Raw genomic sequence first — 23030 nt, forward strand, 5'->3', positions numbered from 1 at the left:
TATAAAAAATAATATAAAATTAACAATTAACAAAATAAAAAATGCATTCATAAATAGTTAGCCAGCTATAATTTTAGTCAAAATACTCTCTGTGATCATAAATGTTACCTATAAGAAATTGCTAGTCAGAACAAAATTGTTGAACCTTATTCATATGGATTTTTGTTAGCGAGGCACTGTTAAATTTTATTATAAATTATTATTTTTGTTAATGTGAATAGTGTATATTAATAATTATTTACAATTTTATATAGATGACTATTTTCACCGTGTTAATTGTAGTATGCTGGCCATGTGCTTCATTATCTTAAACCCAAAACGCTTTTGCAATAGTTTTTCCATGTTAATCGTTTTTCTGCACTCTTGGGAAAATAAATACATTATTTTATTTTGTTAATTGTATATTATTTTTGTATATTTTTTAATTTTTAGTAAATAGTTTCTGATGATGGCACTATAAGTTGCCGAAAGCTTGGTGAACCCAACAATTAGTCTTCTTCTTTCTTCACCTGTCTAATGACCTCCAATGATGATTGAAACTCCACATAGACTCTCTGCAGGTCGATCACCAAACATCATAGAAAGAATAATTAATTGAAAGAAGTAACCTGGATAATTGACCACTAAAATGTAAATAGATTATTCTTAAAGATGTTTTGTAGATTTATCGACCAACTTATGCAGATAATCGGGGTATTCACGATGTTCTTACGATGTTAATTCGTGTTAACTCGAATAGAGAAATGTCCAGTAAGATCGTGAACAACCCCTTCTTTTCTTAGCATGTTAAATGTTAATTTTTCCGCGATGCGATTGGTAGAACCAAAAATAAAGCTGTAACAGTCCTTGAAGGCTTGTTGTTTGTTTTGGTTTTCTTTTGTGTTAAATTGTATGTTGCCAGAAGTTAATAAAAAAGGAAAATCAACTCTTTCATTCAAAATGCATTCGAAAAGTACTAACATATGACACGCATCAATTCGTGCCGACATACCTAACTTGTATCCTAAGGTTTAACACCCTACAACTTTATAGGATATGGGATATATCTATTTTGAATGAGAGTATAAGGATAGGTCAGAAATTAACAAAAGAAATGTATTGGTCTGATTTAATTTGCGAGTATTTAAGAATAAAAATACGTGTAATCAAAAAACAGCTGTTAAATTCATGGCTGCCATGTTGGTTACCTACACCCTAACGGATAGTACTGTGACTACATTTTCGACCTCACCTAACATTGACTCTGGCCTGTTAGATCGAGCAGTGTTAACTAGCCGATTTTTACAAGTCTACGTCATCATTTTTCTCGATCTAACAGAACATAACAGAGTTAACATCGTGAATACCCCTTATGTTCTCCAGGTTGTTATCAGGGATGTGGTCAAAGAAAGATATTTTTCATTTTTTCCTTGCTTTCCGAACTTTAGTGTACCTTCTTCAAGGCTGTACAACAAGAGGATATATTATACATTTTAATTTTGGCCAATTTAACATCAAATATATATGAAAACAAGACACACAGTTTTGTACTTACTTTGGTCAGAAGTACATAAACTTAAATTCTTTTGTTTTCATGTTAACACTGAAAACCTTTTTGCTTTCTTCTCCATCTTTTCAACTATGAAATGACTAGATTTAATTGTGTTACGATTTGTTAATATTAATTGAGAATAATTAGTTGGCTCTGGACATTAAGCTTTGCACCAGCTGGGCATTAGGCACATTTGCTCGGTGTCAGGCGGTGTTCCGTAGAGTACAGTTATTCTCTTATAAACATTGTATTTTTTGGCTATCAAAGTTTTGCCAATATGTTCGTGGGGTGTAAACAAAAAACAGCTGTTAAATTCACGGCTGCCATATTGTTTGCCTACGCCCTAACGGATAGCGATGTGACTACATTTTCGACCTAACCTAACACCTAACCCAACAGGATTAACACAAAGATCGTGAATACCACTAATGTACTCGAGGTTGTTATCAACGATGTGGTCAAAGAAAGGTATTTTTCATTTTCACCTAGTTTTCCGAACTTTATTGTACCTTCTTCAAGGCTGTACAAGAGGATATAGTATACATTTTAACTTTGGCAATTTAACATCAAATATATATGAAAACAAGACACACAGTTTTGTACTTACTTTGGTCAGAAGTATATAAACTTAAATTCTTTTGTTTTCATGTTAACACTGAAAACCTTTTCACTTTCTTCTTCACCTTTTCAACTATGAAATGCCTAGACTAATTTATACAAATATCACAGACTAGTTGAAAAGGTGAAGAAGAAAGTGAAAAGGTTTTTCAGTGTTAATATGAAAATAAAAAAAATTTAGGTTTATATACATCTGATCAAAACTCAATAAGTACAAAAATGTGTGTTCTGTTCTTATACATATTTGATATGTATTATCAATGTTAAATTGACTAAAATTAAAATGTATAATATCCGTTTATAGCGCTCTGAAGAAGTTACAATAAAGTTACGAAAACTAGGATAAGATTTAAGATTAAAAATACTTTTTTTTACCACATCCCTGATAACAAGAGAATCTTAAAGATCTCTACAAAATGGCATAATTAAGTTTTTAATATATGGTTTTAAATTTCTTGAAGACCGGAATCAGGTCCAACATTGCCCAGGGCTGTGAACAGTTAAAATAGGTCGAAATCATTACATTTTTTTTTATTTTTTTTCATCCAGGCCATATCGATATCCAGATTATTCGCGAGTGAAAAAGTAGTCGATTCATAAAAACTTTTAAAAATACCCAAGGTACCGATTACATGAAATTTATAATCATATGACTTAGAAGACTATATTAAACAATGCATTTATGTATCTATTCATCAGTTTTTCAATTAAACTGCATTTAAACTCAAAAATTAAACCATGACTATTGAATCTTATTGGATAGGACAATAGGTTAATGCTAGAAATTGCCTTTAAGCCCCATGTCGAAATTGAAGTTTTAAGGACCGTTCAATTGAATCGTAATCGTAAATTAAAAGTAAAAGTACAAGTGCAAATACAAAACTTAGCCCTTTTCATCCATAAGCACGCGTGCGTGGGCAAGAATGTCTAAGATAGTGGGCCGCCACCCCGAGCTCGGCTATACAATTACCAATAAGTCACGGTTCGTTCTCAGCTCCTGTCCCGATTAGACAAGGAGCTTCAATGAAACACCACACACAGATACACACACACACAAAGTCAGAGACACACACACAGACACTCACTTCCCCTGTCGATAGTCTCTATACGGTGACAAATCTTGTTACACCACTTCTTCTCCCACTATATTTTTTTCCTAGTCTCGAACCCGACTCTGTGGGAAATTTTTTCACTAGGTACATATTTCCCTAGAGGAATGACAAAGGATGTCTTTTTAAAGGACATGCTTTCTTGTATTATTAATATTTTTTGTATACGCGATAGGTAAATTTTCTAATGAAAACTTTTTTGGTTAGAGTTTGTTAGCGCAATTTACCTTTCATGCGATCCGCTTCTACTTCCTCACGTACTTCTTTCTTCATTCCTTGATTTTGTCGAGTTATTTATTGAAACGACCGTTTTAACAATGATCTTGAAACATTAACATGCACGCGAATATATTTTCGCACATCGCACGACGTAATTAATCATTTTGACCAGTAACAACGCGAGAACATGTGATCCACGGTTAATTAAATGTACGGACTCTTACACATTCCTAATTGATGTCCACTTACACGATCCTGATTATTACAACACTATAAACACCTTTGAAAGACGATTAATTTTGTCCCAAGAAGAATTCCTACTTAAGAAACTATAATTATTATATAAATATTAATGATTATAAGCTAAACGGCATGGGCTATTGCCCACATGGCAAAAGTAATTGTCGTCCATTCAACCGAGTTTCTTTAGCAGTTAAATACTTATTAACTTATTCAACGTTTTGCATGACATGAATTTTTAATAACTCGTTTTACTTACAAAAGTCAGTCTCATGCCGTTTCCCTGGTATATTTTATCCACGGGTTCCGAAAGTACATGTTTTAGAATAATTTCGATAAAATGAAAATATATTACGTAATTTAAGCAATTTAAAAGGAAGAAACACTTCATACTTTAGCGATATGCCTAATAATCAAGGGTACATGCTATTTAACGTGTTAATTGTACATTTTATTAACATTGTGAAATATTTACTGTGATTTTTAATGGGCTCTATCAACACGAACACAATAATGACACATCTACACAGAAAACAAACACTTCGAGCCCTGAAGATGATCTTAATGAAGATCGAAACGTTGGCACGATAAAGAAAATTTTGCTAAAACCTACGAAACACCAGACCACATTATTTAATCATCTATTTATATATATATCTTTTTACTTATATATTTTCTCTTACTATTTGCTTAAAACGTAACTACATATAAATTATTTAATCTATTTTTCTGATGTTTTTATGAACCCTACATCACACCAGACCGCATCTCACGATTTCTAAATAAATATAAATTATTTAATCTTACGAAACTGCTGCAATGTTTATGTTCCTCATTTAATCTACTTAATAATACTATCATAATTATTAACTTTAAATGTGCAAAACGTGTGTCAAGCATTTTTTTTCTCCGCTAATTACAATATATAAATAATTAAAGAAAAACCATTACAAGAAAAATCTGTAGAATGGTATAAATGTTGCCTTTCGGACTTCATTAATGTCTTCAAATAATGTCCATTAATTGTTAAAGTAATAAATCAATTTTCCAATCCTATTCCAAAATTATGACCGAACATTCCTTAAATGAACGATTACTTTTTGAATGCAAAAAGTTTTGGGGTAAATGTGTAAATGGGTAAATCGAAACGTTGGCACGATAAAGAAAATGTTTTTCTGAAACCTACATCACACCAGACCGCATCTCACGATTTATAAATAACTATCGATTAACGTTCACTAATCACCACACGTTTATAACTTATATTAATTTTATTATATTAAATTATAAAGTTAAACGTTGTCAATGAATTAAATGTACACTGTCTATTGTTAAAAATTAATTGTTACCAATACAATGATTGTATTTATTTAGTTATTTTAATTACCAGTTAATCACTTTCAATAAAATTCATTTGCCTAATTTATTAAAATGGGCATGATGTTAAAAATTAATATGTTATTTATTTATCGTACCATTAGGCTAGGGAAAACTTTTCTCATAGAAAAAATATTATTGAAAAATAACAAAAACAACGAATGCAAATATATTAATACAAATCATTTATCTATCTGTCTATCATCTAACGGAACACATTCGTTATTAAAAAGTAATTGATAAGGCGATTTGAAAGAAAAGAAAACACTTAGTTCCTCCGTCCAGGTTTCGATGAAATATCCTCACCAGGAATTAAAATCTATTTTGAATAATTCACAAACTTAACAAAATATGAATAACAACTTGTAGTACTTATTTCAAACATAGTAAATTTTCGAGTTGATAGTGGAACGATATAATCAGCCCGTTAATTTTATATCGGAATTGTGCAATAGAAGCTCAAATAAAGAATAGTTAGAAATTCCTGATAAAGTAGATACTAACATTCCTGAAAGCTTGAAGAAATGAGTATTTTATTTCCTTTCAAATTGGCCTTAATTCTAATTTTATAAAACCAAATTATAATATCAAAATCTGATATCAATTATATCGATATAGTCGTTTCTCACAGCCAAGCTTTTCATACAATGTGAATTTTGTCGATGCTTTCCGTAATTAATATGTTATTTTCAGAAGAAAAATAAACTTCGAAATATTAAAATATTTAATCAGTTTTGTAATTTGCTTATTCTATTTAAATTCGGGTCCTTTGTTTTAAATAGTTATAATAATTTAAGTATAATTTTTACTTATTTATATTTTCTGTTCTAACTATTTACTATATATTTACTACAAACTATATACAACATAAAAATACCTGATAAATAGTACGCTGAACAAGTAACTACAACAAAAAATCAATTTAAAAAAAAGTTTTAAACAAATTAGGAAGAATCCATTACAGTTCGTGGTCCGATTGACCAATTAACATTTTTCAATTAATTACTATTTATTAAAGATATCGATCGAGGTAAAAAATCCGTGTCACGGGATTCGAACCCACGATCTTCGGCTAATTCTCCGTGGCCATTACATTTGTCGCCGAGAATCAAATAGATTACACGACATTTGAAAAATGGCAAAAAGGAGGAAAAATTCGAAGGGTTGGGTTGAAATGGGAAGTTGGTGTCCGAGTGGATCGAAGTCACGATAGCTCACTCAAGTAGGTAGAGCAGCGGCGTATTTAGCCGAAGATTGTGGGTTCGAATCCAGCTCGTGACGCTGACTTTTTTATCTCAACCAATACCTAACATAAAGGTTAATTAATTAGAAAGAATGTTGAACTATTTTAATTTTAGATATTGAACAAACTTTTTTTAAATTTTTTGTTTCGTTTACTTAATAAAATTATTGTATATGTACAATTATTATTGTTAAAATTATTTCGTATTAGAGTTAATATTTTATATCGGAATGTTTTATATACAGTGAATTCTGGTTAAAAATGTAAAATATTAGTTTTTCTAATTATTCGGAGTAACTACAAGGAAAAATCAATTTAAAAAAAAAGTTTCAAACAAAGTAGAAAGAATGTTGAACTAATTTAATTTTAGATATTGAACACTTTTTTGAATTTTTTGTTTTGTTTACTTAATAAAATGTAATTATTAAAATTATTTCATATTAGATTTAATATTTTATATCGGAATATTTTATACACATTGAATTCTGGTTAAAAATGTAAAATATTAGTTTTTCTAATTATTCGGAGTAACTACAAGGAAAAATCAATTTAAAAAAAAGTTTCAAACAAATTAGAAAGAATGGTGAACTATTTTAATTTTAGATATTGAACACTTTTTTTAATTTTTTGTGTCGTTTACTTAAACAAAGTAATTATTAAAATTATTTCATATTAGAGTTAATATTTTATATCGGAATATATTATATACAGTGAATTCTGATTAAAAATGTAAAATATTAGTTTTTCTAATTATTTGGAGTAACTACAAGGAAAAATCAATTTTTAAAAAAGTTTCAAACAAATTAGAAAGAATGTTGAACTAATTTAATTTTAGATATTGAACACTTTTTATTTTTATTTTTTGTGTCGTTTACTTAATAAAAAGTAATTATTAAAATTATTTCATATTAGAGTTAATATTTTATATCGTCATATTTTATACACAGTGAATTTTTGTTAAAAATGTAAAATATTAATTTTTCTTATATTTCGGACTAACTACAAAGAAAAATCAATTTTTAAAAAAGTTTCAAACAAATTAGAAAGAATGTTGAACTATTTTAATTTTAGATATCGAACAAACTTTTTTTGGAGCACTTTTTCAGTTCTGGTAGAATCGACTTGCTATTGCCAGAGACCTAGTAAGTTTCTTTTTACCGATGTCACGATTTGCGTCAGATGAAAAGGTTGCTGGGGTCTCGATGAGCCATTAGGCTAATGAATCCCATGGACTCCGACGTTTCAAGCTAACGAATATTCACCGAGTACTGTAAAGTTTCATTTGGCACAAAATACACTTACTGAACACAGTTAACCGAGAATTAATTGGAAATCCCAGTAGATTAAAAGGACCGAAATAACTCGTTAAATTTATTTCGTAAATGTGTCTCAAAAACTGATACTCGTCCTTTTAAATAAATAATAGGCCCAAGTGTAACGAAGGAAAGAGAGTCGCGTTTTGAATAAACAAGCAAACTAAACCATGTAATTCGAAAGCTTTCGATAGAACAAACTCGTTATACTAACAAAAAAAGTTAACTCTAAGTAAATATCATATAATGTGTATGGAAAACGAGCTCACAAATCATGCAAGAGTGTCGGAAATGAAAAACCTCACGAGGAAAGCTTTTTTCTTTTTTTTTCTGTGTGTGTATGTAAATAGCAAAGCTTCAAGAAAAATCGATTATTTAGTAGCATCGACATGGTAAACAAACGTAATGTGAATCCTTCCCAAGGGTGATTTACTAATATATCATTCTTTTTTTATGGGCATTCGGTAAATGTTTGAGGTGGCTACTTGTAGCTAGCTAATTGCTCCTCAGCTTATAATTCCACACTGGCCCTCGAGAGGTTCGTTTAAAACCTATTAGCCGCTTTGAACGCATTCATCAACCAAAAATTTGAATATCCTGCCACCATAATTAATTTACCCTCATTACAAGCCTGGTGAAAGTTATGCGCGATTAGCCATAATCCGGCAAAGGACAAAAGCCCTCCTTGAAAACTTCAACGGAAGCGTTATCAACAGGTTCCATTCGTGCCACTGTCACCATGGATCCTAGTCCGCGATGACTTACTATCTAACAGAAATAATATCGTTATAAGATTATTATTACGACAATAAACCCGACCTCACGTGTATTTTACGCGGTATTCGTCCTGAATATTTCTTTTCGTCCGACCTTCTCCCGACATAACTGGGCCACGTCCGTGTTTGTACATTTCGAAAGCTGAAATAATTATTGACAAAATGATATTGGGTGTAGCCCGCTACTTTTCTGGTTTTCGCTAAATCGCATTAGTAATTTGTCATATTTAATTCCGTATCACTTCTGAACAGCTCTATATTTTGTCACATTACTTCACACGTAATTTGAACAACCGAGTTCGACTGCCAGTTAATTAGAATTAAATAAACGTGTTAAAAAAACAATCTTCTTTCAAGTGTAATGAAATCGCACCCAACAGCTCGAGAACAATTTTTATTATCAATACTGTTCCCAATGATGCGTGAATTGCGGTTGGATTTTTACTCCGGAGTCTTAATACAAACTGTTTGTTGCCTGGATGCGGAATGCTAGCCAAGCAAGGAGCCCCGCCCTCTCCTGGAATCATTACCGATGACAAAGACAGGAATTAGCCAAAGGAGGATACGGACCTGAGTGCACACGGCAAAATGGAACGTACAACAGGAAAACGCATACGGGGGAAAAGAAACTTCGACAACTATTATCTGTATAATTGCTTTTTTTAAAGCGATATAACGCTACGATTAACCACTCTTAAATTAGGCTAAATAAATTGGTAAAGTAAGACAACAATCTTATGTCAAATATGTATACAACACTCATCCGCCAAAGGTGAAAATAATCATAACAGAGTATTACATTTTCAAAGTTAAACCAGCACAAAATTGCATTTTAACAATTACTAATAATTACGTGTGGTGATTAGTGACCGTTAATCGATAATTATTCAGAAATAGTGAGATGCAGTCTGGTGTGATGTAGGTTTCAGAAAAACATTTTCTTTATCGTGCCAACGTTTCGATCTTTATTGAGATCATCTTCAGGGCCTGGGATTTACAAACAATNAATACTCTATATAGAACAATTTAATTTTTCCTCGATTTTAAAAATTTGAAGAATCTCTTTGAATGAAACTATACTAAACTATGTATTTGTTAAGATTTTGTTGCTCCATAAAACCTTGCTTATACTATAGTAATAATAAACGATCATATAAATTGCTTAAAATCTTCGTAAAGCGATTTCGATTTTTTATTACACTTGAGCTATAATCAAATTTCTAATAATTAGTACCCTATATATAAAAATTTAATGTTTGCTCGATTTTAAAAACACGAAAAATCCTCTTTGAATGAAAATGGTATTTGTTAAGATTTAGTTTCTCGAGAAAACCTTTGTTTATACTATAATAATAATAATAATGAACAATCAAATGATTTGCTTGAAATCTTTGTAAAGCGATTTCGTTTTTTTATTATACTTGAGCTGTAATCAAATTTCTAATAATTAATACCCTATATATAACAACTTGCTCGATTTCAAAAATATGAAGAATGTGTCGTGATTAGTGACCGTTAATCGATAATTATTCAAAAATCGTGAGGTGCGGTCTTGTGTGATATTGGTTTAGAAAAAACATTTTCTTTATCGAAATAGAAAAAAAAATTGGATAGAATGGTTAATAATGTACATTAATCCTTTTACACAAATCTTGTCACAAAATGACCCAGACACATTTACAACCGAGGGAACAATATTTGTTTTCAATTTTTAAGAAAGTGATTATTCAGAAATGTGTTCTTTATCGGGCCAACGTTTCGATCTTTATTGAGATCATCTTCAGGGCCTGGGATTTACAAACATTGTTTAAATTTAACAAATACATGTGGAATGTGGAAAAAAGTGAATTTATACAATGTAAAATTATTTTTTATATTCATTCAAAGTATTTTTACTCAGAAACGAACACTTTGAGTGAGTAGAAATACTTTGAATGAATATAAAAAATATATTTTGCATTGTATAAATTCACTTTTTTTTCCACATCCCACATGTATTTGTTAAATTTAAACAATGTTTGTAAATCCCAGGCCCTGAAGGTGATTTCAATAAAGATCGAAACGTTGGCACGATAAAGAAAATGTTTTTCTGAAACCTACATCACACCAGACCGCATCTCACAATTTTTGTATAATAATATGAAGAATCTCTGAATGAAACGGGCATTTGTTGTCTTCGTTTCTCGATAAAACTTTCGTTATACTATAAAAATAATAAACAATCATATAATTTACTTAAAATCTTTGTAAAGCGATTTCGTTTTTTTATTACACCTTGAGCTGTTATCAAATTTCTAATAATTAATACCCTATATATAACAATTTAATAATACATATATAATATATTTAATAGTCTTTTTAATATTGTATACCGTTGGTATTTACCTATCTTCTATGTATTTACCAATTTATCTGCATGTCTATCTATTTATTCATTTTTCTCTATATCACGCACGCCTACATTGTGTTAGTAATGTGAAGTTTAAGTTCGTTTAAAATGTTTTTTTGAAAAAATTAGTTTGGTTTCCGGGGGCAAATTTAGTGATTTCTTCAAAGTATCTCGTAATCCGATGTACTTCTTCATCGTCTCTTAGTTGAAATATTCCAGCTATACGTTGTCGGGCGTATCGAAACGGATTAAAATCGACTTGTAAGCTCTCGGTTTGCCGTAATAACTGGTTCTCTGTAGATTGTAACCGGATCTGTTCATTAGATAGAAAGTACAGTGAAGACACGCTGCACAACCGGAGATCAATCCAAAAAAAGGTCCTCAATCTGATGATGGGAGAAAATATGAACAAAAGACCCAAGGATTGAACCTACTGGCATAAATATCATACGAATGATAAAAAATGGTCAAAAACGGATTTGAGTTTTTTAAAACAATGCGGCTTTAACCCTCACCTAAGATAAAATTGGCGCACTTAATAGTGCGGTTTTGAATAGGCCTAGAAGTGATCTGTCAGGAAAAACCCTCCTCTACCGAATAAGCATCCTTCTTTTTCAGGTTTTATGCACCATAATACAAAATTATTATCAATCACACACGATTAGGTGTTGATCGAAGATTGGCGAAGTGGCGAATTCGAGAATGAACAAGAAAATTACTCCCTGGAGGTGGAAATACAACCCCATAGCACGTGAGGATGTCGCATGGGGTACGTGCCGGCCCGCTGTAACTAATGAACAACAATAAATAATTCTCGGCTGCGTCACAAACGTTTCAATCATTGACACGTATCGTGTATTTGAAAAAGTAATGTTTCCCGGTAATAATTACTTTTGTTGGAAAGTCGTCGAAGTCACAGTATGACGGGTTTAATTCGTAATAATATTATTTAAATTTTTATTACGGACTAAAAGCCCTGTTAAGATACAATTCCTCGAGTTTTCCTTACTGATATGGTTAATTGCAATTTTTAGGTAAATAAATTAGACCGTTTCGAACTTTACCGGCTCACTTGAACTATTTAACACGGGCAATAATGATGTTGGTTAAATAATTATGTTGGTCAACAACTCGTATCTCTCATTTACTAATTTTTAATTTTTTTTCAACTTATTCTAGCAGTTTTGTTGGTTTTAACAAAGTTTCAAATTAGCCGGACAGAAGTTTGATTTTGTTATTGTATTTTACAACCTTCGATCTTCTGCCGGTTTAAATGATCGCTGTATGACTTATACCACTCGTCAGGAATTTTTTAAACGAATAAGGTAAAAATATAAGATGAAATTAATTAAGGTTTTTAGTTGAGATAAAAAAGTCTATGTCCACGAGCGGGATTCGAACCCACGACCTTCGGCTAGATACGCCGCTACTCTACCACTTGAGTAGCGTCGTATCTAGCCGAAGGTCGTGGGTTCGAATCCCGCTCGTCATTCTGACTTTTTTATCCCAACTTAAAACCTTAATTAATTAAATCATATTAATTGGTCAAGCGGACCACGAAAAATAGTGATTATAAGAGGAAATATTTATTCGCGTATAAAAACAGCGCATAATAGCGAAAAAAATTTATAATAAATGAAAAACAGATATTATCTAGTCTTCAAATTTATGTATAACCTTAAAACCCATTGACCGTATTACACACGAATAAAAATCAATTATAACAAAAAAGAATTATTTTTTGATTATCCGGAACTCTAAAAATTGAAAAATTGAAATTTTCTAAAAAAAAACGAAATTCTTATCAACACTACCGCTAAAATATCAAAATTTCTGGTTTGTTTTAGGTATGCACTAGTTTACCCGTCATTTTACCCTATTAATAATCAGTTTTTACTTTTTAACAGTAACTATTATTACTATTCATAAACAATATTATGTCGAATAAACAAAATTATGGAATTAAAACCTTTCATTTTGTTATTTTTTAAAATCCCTTATTTAAATTTTCCTTCGGTAAAAACAGAATAATTTCTATTCAATTTTAATGCTATTTATAATAAAAATAAAACAAAATTGCTAGGAAAAGTAAATACTCCCATATTGGCTATACCACTGTTCATTTTTTAGCAGTTTAACATACAATTTATGTGCGTAAATTTGGTATATTACCAAATGTTTTTCCTTTATTTTTGTCAAGATAGATTTGTACACATTGACGACGGGGCATTTCAGGTATTTATCGTAATTATATTACTTCTATTATTTTGATGATACTTTTGTAACATGGAATATTATAAACATTCTTATTGTTTTATGTAACGAACTGTGAAAAATGACTATTCACAAAATCGTGAGATACGGTCTGGTGTGATGCAGGTTTCAGAAAAACATTTTCTTTATCGTGCCAACGTTTCGACCTTTATGGAGCTCATCTTCAGGGATTTACAAAAATTGTTTAAATTGAACAAATACATGTACGATGTGGAAAAAAGTGAATTTACACAATGCAAAAAAATATTTAGTGTTTGTTTTCTGCGTAAACACTTTGAGTGAGTAGAAATACGTTGATTGAATATAAAAAATATTTTTTTGCATTGTATAAATTCACTTTTTTCCACATCCGACATGTATTTGTTAAATTTAAACAATGTTTATAAATCCCCGGCCCTGAAGATGATATCAATAAAGTTCGAAACGTTGTACCGATAAAGAAAATGTTTTTCTGAAACCTACATCACACCAGACCGCATCTCATGAGTTCCGAATAATCATCGACTAACGGTCACTAATCACCACACATTTTTTGATCTTCTAGCAAAAGTTTGTGTTTGTATGAAGATGCAATTCAACACTCGTACAACTTACAAAATTTAAATGAAGATAATTTGTTTTTATTATAAGTTATTAATCGCAACGTCTACTTAAATTTAGGAATCGCTGCGATAAATATGACTAGTTTGTCTATGTAGTTAGTTGGAAGATGTCTTTTACGACCTTTAATAGAAAGCGGTGAATTATCTGTCATTACAAATAATTACCTTGTATAATATAATGTGACCTGGTGTAGCTGTTTCTTTTCCAGGCGTTATGTACAACCAAAATCATTCAGGTTGGACTGTATCCATGACTAGGGGCAAGGACTAGGCAAAGGTTTTGCCATCCGAGCCCCGGGATATTTCGTGATATCCGAACAAACCGGAATAAACCGAGACGTGGAAACCGTTAAAAACTTCCGTTCTTAAACCTCTTCTAAATCCAAATGAGTCGGCCCTCTTTTGCGCAACATCCGTTCCGGATTTCGAATTTCACCCAAAGGGCGTTTTGCCGGAGGAAGAAACAAGGCCTTAGGCCGGGGAGTCTCCTTTAAATTAAATCAGGAGGGACCCCGAGACATGACGTGAATGACAGCTATATTCTATCTTTATAATTACAACTCCTACCAACGGGATTGGGTCCGGGGGAAAAAAATAGTTCGCGGGAATATATTAAACAGTCAAACGCGATCCATGCTCGGAAGTCGAGAAACCTCAGAGGAACGTCATAACCCTTCAAAACAAAATCCCGAAACCCGATTATCCACGTTTGTCGGTATCATAAAGTTAAATAAGAAGCGACTTTACAAAACAATAATAAAAGGTCAACGTAATATATTGAAAGGGGGAAATAGAATCCGACACAAGAGCGTATGGGCACAAGAATTTCAAAAAATATCAAAATACTTCAACTTAGAGAAAAACTTTTACATTAAAAAAATGTATTTCGTTCGTTTATATAAAACCGTACAGATAACGCTTAATTACAATAAAATTAATTAAACTGCTAATATACTTTAAATCAAGCCGCTCTAGGGCCATCACGAACTTTACTTTTACAAGGGAACGTGTGTAATCATTAAATATTTTTCAAAACGATCGCAGTTGATCTTATTATTTTCATTCTCATTATTCTCAAGATAGGTGTTTATGAAGAATAGAAAATAACTAACCTGTGTTTGGGTCAATCCGAGGGAGGCGGCAAGTTCGGCTCTTTCCGGCAGCGCCAGGTACTGCGTCCTTTGGAACCTTCTGTTAAGCTGCTGGAGCTGTAAGCTGCTGTATATCGTCCTAGGTTTTCTCATTTTCTTCCCCTTCCCATTCACCCTCAGGCCTCCGTCCTCCCCACATTTATCTGTAAAATAAAGGAATCATAGTAAAAAGCTTTGAAGAAGTTTTTGACTCCGTGAAGAGCAACAGGTGAAAAGACTCGGACGCATCTTGGCATAAGTTTGAAGTGGCCCCTAGACAGACACGATACCCCTAGACAAGGGAGTTCTCTCGAGTTATTCTTTAGGGAAAGCATGTGTTCCTACAATGCGCACCTCTTTTTTCCCTTTTTTTTATACTATAGCCGCCTATTGTTAGCCTGTTAGAACCGCTAACTTTGATTCTATACTAGCATGCATCGATCGCAGTGATAAAAAAAAAAAAACAGACCGCCAGAGGTTCTGAAAAATGTGTAACATTTCTACTGTTGAAAGCTTCACAAAAGGTTATATTTTTCTATATAAATCATATAAATTAAATTTCGTTATCGAAAATCAGAAACGTTTCTAATCATACGGTTTATTATAGCTATAACGTAACTCTTAGTAACACAGGCAATCTTGGAATTTATTTACTTTCTTATTTGTATTAAAAAATTTAACTCACTTTTATAATATGTAATATCTAAGACTAAATCGAAAAAAAATTATATTTATTATATAACGACATATCAGGGGGGTCGGTGGCCGCAACGGTTTAGGCGTTGACACGGCGCTCATCACTGTAAGGTAAAGGTCCCGGGTTCGAATGCAGGGCCGCTGGATTCGAATGGACCTACTTATAAATGGGCTTTTTTTCAAAAACATCAGCACCTTGAAAAAAAAACTATACTTTAGTTTTACCAAGTTTGCAACAAAAGTAGACACGGTACGGGATTATCAATGCATAGTATAAAATTGGATAGAAGTCGTCAAGAACCTACATCAAACCAGACCGCATCTCACGATTTCTGAATAATTATCGATTAACGGTCACTAATCACCACACATAGGACAGAAGGCTCCTCAATGAAAAATCTTATATTCATCTAAAGCCTGAAAATTGTAATCTTAAAATAAATTTACTTAGTTCTTTCTAGTATGGTGAACTCCGGTGTTTTAAATTTTATAAAACTGAAGAAAACAATAGATACGAAAGAAGATCAAACCTGCTCTGGTGCCAGAAAACCGTTTTACCGATCAGATTTTGATTTTGAGTAAAATATAATGTACATAAAAAAATTTAACTCACTTTTATAATATTTAATATCTTTGTCTAAGCCGAAAAAAAAATTATATTTAGTATACAACATATCAGGGGGCGTCGGCGGCCGCAACGGTTGACACGGCGCTCATCACTGTAAGGTAAAGTTCCCGAGTTCGAATCCAGCGGCCCTGCTTTCGAACCCGACATACAAATGGGCTTTTTTTCCAAAACACTAGCACCTTGAGGGTTGAATCGTTAAAAAATAACTTATTTTTGTTCCTCTAATATTATTTTATTTTTATATTGTTGATTGAGAATTACTATGTCGTCAGGGTGTTCTCCCTAAGCTATGCAGCTAATTTACTCCTAGTTACTTTTTGGAGGTAGTCATAAATTTCCGAAAAAATAGATTCCGGTGTCTTCTAAATTTAAACAGGATTATAATAAAACTATTTAATTATTAACTATTATTTTAATTACCATTTCCGATCATTTCTAATATTAAACTTCTTAGTACACAAAGATAAACCAAACAACTCTGCACATTTGCTTTAGTTCAACTTTTCGGTTAGATTGTAATTTTTTTTTTATAGAACAGTAAACTGACTCGGCTATAAAGAACGTAATATTAACATTTTATTTAATATTAAATCCATATAAAATAACATATTGACGAACCTTTTTTTAAAATAAATTTAAAAAACCTATACATGCAAGGTTCCTCAGATGCACAGTACCTGTATAGGGGTCACATCAGCGCGTTTTGTGTTATTTATTTAATTTATTAATACCCCGAAACTATGTTAGAAATTACTTAACAATTAATATATCATTGATCTCAAAAGAGAAAATTTTAATAAGAGTTAAAGATAAAGTACAGTATGAGAATAAACTGAAGATGAATGTGAAAGGATGTGCAACACCAAGAATTCCATGTTACACATCCTTTACAAAATACATATTAATGAATTCTTGGAATAAGATTTTTTTTTAAATAGATTTTTAGTTTAATAGAGAAATCCCAACGTGCATTCAATTATGTTAAGCTACGTTATATTTCCTGTTTTTGTAATAAATTCTAATTAAAACGACGATGAATTTACATTTAGTTGAAACACGCTTTTAAAAATGTTAAAAGAGCAAAAGGTTTATAAAAATTGACGATGTGACGACAGGACGTAATAAATCTGAGAGGAAAATGTAAATCGTACAATTATTTCCTTTGAGTTAAAATACGGATCGCGTATACTCTAATACAAAGAAAATTGTATCTTACAATTATATGATACTAAACGTTGGCACCAATTTATTATTTATTTAAAAACACATTGCAATATAACATTTACGTTATATTTAAACATGTAGCTCTTTTTAGAATAACAAGTATTAGAATAATTTTAACTAATTTAATTAAAATTTAAAATAACGTTTGAAATAATATAAGATACAATGTAAAACCGTTTGTTTGTTTTAATTTTTTTATTAATACAAAAATTGTCCATGAAACGCAAAAATACGGGGAGAAAGAAAATTAATAAAATCTGTGGTGATTAGTGACCGTTAGTCGATAATTATCCAGAAATCGTGAGATGCGGTCTGGTGTGATGTAGGTTTCAGAAAAATCTTTTCTTTATCGTGCCAACGTTTCGATCTTTATTGCGATCATCTTCAGGGCCTGGGATTTACAAACATTGAAATTTATTGAAATTAAATTTAACAAATACATGTAGAATGTGGAAAAAAGTGAATTTAATGCAAAAAATATATTTTTTATATTCAATCATCATGTTTGTAAATCCCAGGCGCTGAAGATGATCTCAATAAAGATCGAAACGTTGGCACGATAAAGAAAATGTTTTTCTGAAACCTACATCACACCAGACCGCATCTCACGATTTTTGAATAATTAATAAAATCATTTACCCATCGATCCCAATTAGATTAATTTGTTATTGTATGCCAGTCAATGGAGGAATATTGAGTACTTCATCTACCAAATAGAATGAATGTAATGTAGGTGTGAATGTATTTATTTGTGTGAATGCGTATTGAATGTTGTAATAATTCGCTAGGGGCTGAAATACCACGCTGTCGGATGCCCCTTTAAAAAAAAATAAAATAAAATCATTGTTGTAAATAAATATGTAATTGCGACTGTGTAAACCGAACTTAGACGAAAAATAACATATGTTGTAAATAAAACAAGGCCGTGTTTTTAATCATTAATGTCTATTTTTGGGATCGCTTTTTCCCGCTGCTTTTCCTTTGTCCGTCTGTCACATCATCAATGTCAATCTCACGTCACATCGGCAATTACACCTTCCCTTTTGAAGACCAAAGAGAAGACTGTAAAGAACGTCGGAAGTTTGATCGTTCCACGGACAACTGGTGTACGGCGGTAAAACACGTACGACGGATGGTGCAAATTGACGGTTTTCATCGATTTCGGATAGTCTTCAAAATTATAAAAATTTGGAACAATTGTTCAAAAATATTGAATTTGTAATGTTTTATTGAGGTTTCCTGACGTTTTCAATATAAGGCGTGATTTTGTATTACAATGTCAAAAATAATGCATAATTAATAAATTGGGGTAAATAAATTTGCAATTATAACAGATGAAGCCTGCATTGACATATTCAAAAAAGAGTGTTAACTGCTATGTAAGCAGACGGAAAACGTCATTTAGATTTAGTAGATACTCAAAGAAGAATAAATACAACAGTCCATTTTGAATAATTAAAATATAAACGGGGGATTTATCTAATCTACTGTATAAACACCGGTCTATTCCATAGAACCCAGAGTCTAATGATTGTTATTAAAGATGAAAAGTATAATAATTAAAAACTAATACACGGCTTGTAATGGGCCGTGATGAATGAGAGGATCGTGATTCAATTGGACGGTTCGGAGGTGTCTTCGATTTCGATTATCAAAACGGCCGGTGGGACTGGGGTCTTACAAAGATCGATTACTCACAAACTAATTTGCGCTCCTTTCAAAAAGACCGATATAAATTAACAAATGTACGTTAATGGAACTTTTTCTCCTCCTGAGTCTAATCGAATACTTCCGGAGATTAACAATCCCTGCTAAGAAATCAAACGGTCGGATGTTATACAAGAGAATAAAAGAACACCTCCTTCAACAGGCATGTTAAAACGTGTTTCAGAACTTATTTAACAAATATAAAATTATGTGATAAATCCATATGTGTTTATATGCACCTATGATACTTTTATCCTCTCCTTTACTGTCCATTTGAGTTTGTACTATTTCAATATAGATGTATATTCCATAGGTAAAAACTGGCATTGTCATTGTATAAATGATTTTAAATGCATTGTGTTTTTGTATGTATTTTTATGTACCTATGAAACTTTTATCTTTTATAAATTCCTTTATTGTTCATTTTTGCGTATTGTAATATTTCCATATAGATGTATATTTCATAGGTAAAAACTGGCCTTGTTATTGTATAAATGACATTAAATTCATTGTGTTTTTCTGTGTGTTTATATGTAACCTATGAAACTTATATCTTTTACCTCCTGTACTGTTCATTTTTACGTGATTGTAATATTTCAATATAGATATAAGTAAAAGTTGGCATTGTTTATTTATTTAGAAATCGTGAAATGAGGTCTGGTGTGATGTAGGCTTCAGAAAAACATTTTCTTTATCGTGCCAACGTTTCGATCTTTATTGAGATCATCTTCAGGGCCTTTGATTGAATATATGAAAAATATATTTTGCATTGTATAAATTCACTTTTCCACATCCAAAAAGTAATTGTTATATATAAACAATGTTTGTAAATCACAGGCCCTGAAGATGATCTCAATAAAGATCGAAACGTTGGCACGATAAAGAAAATGTTTTTCTGAAACCTACATCACACCAGACCGCATCTCACGATTTCTAAATAAATATCGATTAACGGTCACTAATCACCACACACACACACACACACACACGTTGGCATTGTAATTGTACAGATAATACTAAATACATTAAGCTTTTGTTCGTGTTTATGTATATCTATGAAACTTTTATCTTGTTTAAATTCTTTTGCTGTTCATTTTTACGTGATTCTAATATTTCAATATACATGTATATTCAATAAGTAAAAACTGGCATTGTTATTGTATAAATGACATTAAATTCATTGTGTTTGTGTGTGTGTGTTTATATGTAACCTAAGAAACTTATATCTTTTATCTCCTTTGCTGTTCATTTTTACGTGATTGTAATATTTCAATATAGATGAATATACAATAAGTAAAAACGGGATTGTTATTGTATGAATGATATTATATACATAAATACATTGTGTTTTTGTGTGAGTTTATATGTACGTACGAAACTTTAATTTTTTATCTCCTTTACTCATTTTTACCTGATTGTAATATTTCAATATAGATATATACTCCATAGGTAAAAACTTACATTGTTATTGTATAGATGTATTAAATACACTATGTTATTGTATGTGTTTTTATGTGCATATGAAATTTTATCTTTTATGAGCTCGTTTACTCTTCATTATTGCTATTGTAATATTTAAATATAGATGTATACTAAATAGGTAAAATGTGGCATTGTTATTGTATAAATGATTTTAAATACATTGTGTTTTTTATGTGTTTATATGTACCTATGAAACTTTTATCTTTTATAAACTCCTTTGTTGTTCATTTTTACGTGATTGTACTATTTCAATATATGTATATCCCATAGATAAAAGTTGGCATTGTAAATTGTACAAATGTTATTAAACACATTAAGCTTTTGTGCGTGTTTATACATATCTATGAAACTTTTATCTTGTATAAATTCATTTATTGTTCATTTTTACGTGAATGTAATATTTCAATATAGATGTATATCCCTTAGGTAAAAATTGGCTTTGTTATTGGATAAGTGATATTAAATACGCTGTGTTTTGTGTGTATTTATATGTAACCTATGATACTTTATGAAAATTATAAACTCCTTTACTGTTCATTTTTACTCGCACTATTTTAATACAGATGTATATTCCATAGGTAAAAACTGGCATTGTTGTTGAATAAATTATGTTAAATAAATTAAGGAATGGGATTATTCCTCATTTAAATCATTGTATATATTATAGAATATAGAATTGTATATACTATACAAATATATTTACAATTACAATTAATTACTCTTTTTGTGTAAGGACTTTATTGAGATGAAAAATTTAGTGTCACCACTATATTTTTCATTCCAATCAAGACCTTACATAAAATGAAAAATTAATTGAAATAATTAATATGGTCAATTATGACCACAAAACATAACTGGATGTTTCAGAACTTCTTTAACAAATTTAAAATTATCTGAAAAATCCCTATGTGTTTATATGCACCTATGATACTTTTATCCTCTCCTTTATTGTTTATTTTTGCGTATTGTAATATTTCAATATAGATGTATATTCCATAGGTAAAAACTGGCTTTGTTATTGTATAAATGATATTAAATCCGCTGTGTTTTTGTGTGTGTTTATATATACCTATGAAATGTTATCTTTTATGAATTCCTTTATTGTTCATTTTTACATGATTCTAATATTACAATATAGATGTATAATCCTTAGGTAAAAACTGGCATTGTTGTTGTATAAATTATATTAAATGAATTATGGACTGGTATTATTCCTCATGTACGAAATTTCAATTAATTATTACTTTTATGTAAGATCTTGGTTGGGATGAAAAATTTTGCGTGGATTCGAACCGACACTTTTGGGTAAAAAATTATGACCACTAAACATAAATGGATTAATTGAACGAAATATTATATAGTGATGGTGGTTTCCATTGTGCTCAGTTTGTCTTTTTCGTTTAATTTAATTTGATATGAAATGAAAAAGGTCGCATTTGAAAGTTGGAACAAGTGTATCATTGAACAATATTAAGTCCGTTCTGGGCCCGATCGCGAGTACTTACCGAACCAACATTCTTTCCATTTTGACGCACTAGAAGTTAAAGTTTACATGATTTTAAATCAAAGAATTTGTTTTAAGCATCAGTAATAAAGGTTGAACATTGTAATAGGCTAACACCGATAGTCAAGCACAAAAAAAATTGTGGAATTGCTCATTTTTTAACGTTCCTGCAGTTAGATGCGTATATTTTTAAATAGTAATTTTAAGATAAAATTACAAAACATGTTTGCAAATATTGCATATATTTATATTATCCTCGTTTTGTGCAGATATTGAACGATATATGTAAAAAATTTGATCTTTATGGTAATTAATGTTATAAATATATTCATATGTTTCTCGTTGTTGTTACGTTAAGTTGGAAATAAATAAACACAAAATATTAAAACTAATTTGTTTGAACATTCTCACTATGGCGGTTGTTAGAGCAAATACTACAATACTTTTATCTTAGCAACCTAGTCTACTTTTTTATATTTTATATATATATTTTTTATATTTTATATATATATATATATAAAATAAACAGGAGAGATGTGACTATAAAACAACACGCGTGAATTTCCGCTCCGGGAAAATAAATATAATAGAATCTGAAAAATAATGTTTTAGCGATTACAATTTATCTAAACTTCTCTATTATTCTCATTTTCTCTATTATTTTTATTTATGCCTATAGTCGTGCAAATCGGATAATATAACATTGGAGCCTATGACTTAGGTAGCCGTTTGTTTATTTTGTAAATTAAACTAATCTACATATCTATCCTAACATTATAACGATTTTCATTCCAAAATTCGCTGCCCTCCTCAGACGTACATATAATTATTTACGTTATTTAAAATTTTAAAAAATGTACAGAAAAGGGACGCTAGCGGTTAAGTTCTAGCAGTTAAACTTATTAAACAGAACTCAGACTTATCAATTAAATAAAACCTATTTGATAAAACTATCGGTGCAATGTTAG

General features: G+C 30.8%; 1 protein-coding gene across 3 annotated transcripts in view; it reads right to left on the reverse strand.

The window, feature by feature from the left end:
- The window catches only part of LOC106664603 (homeotic protein distal-less), a 75655-nt gene that overhangs the window by 47073 nt on the left and 5552 nt on the right, over nucleotides 1–23030 (reverse strand). For all 3 annotated transcript variants that reach the window (XM_014390485.2, XM_014390486.2, XM_014390487.2), the window contains exon 2: nucleotides 14804–14985. In XM_014390485.2, coding sequence (XP_014245971.1) covers nucleotides 14804–14985 — 182 coding nt within the window. The remainder of the gene's footprint in view (nucleotides 1–14803; nucleotides 14986–23030) is intronic.

This window comes from Cimex lectularius, unplaced genomic scaffold (assembly GCF_000648675.2).
Source record: "Cimex lectularius strain Harlan isolate CLEC.00 unplaced genomic scaffold, Clec_2.1 scaffold112, whole genome shotgun sequence".
NCBI lineage: Eukaryota > Metazoa > Arthropoda > Insecta > Hemiptera > Cimicidae > Cimex > Cimex lectularius.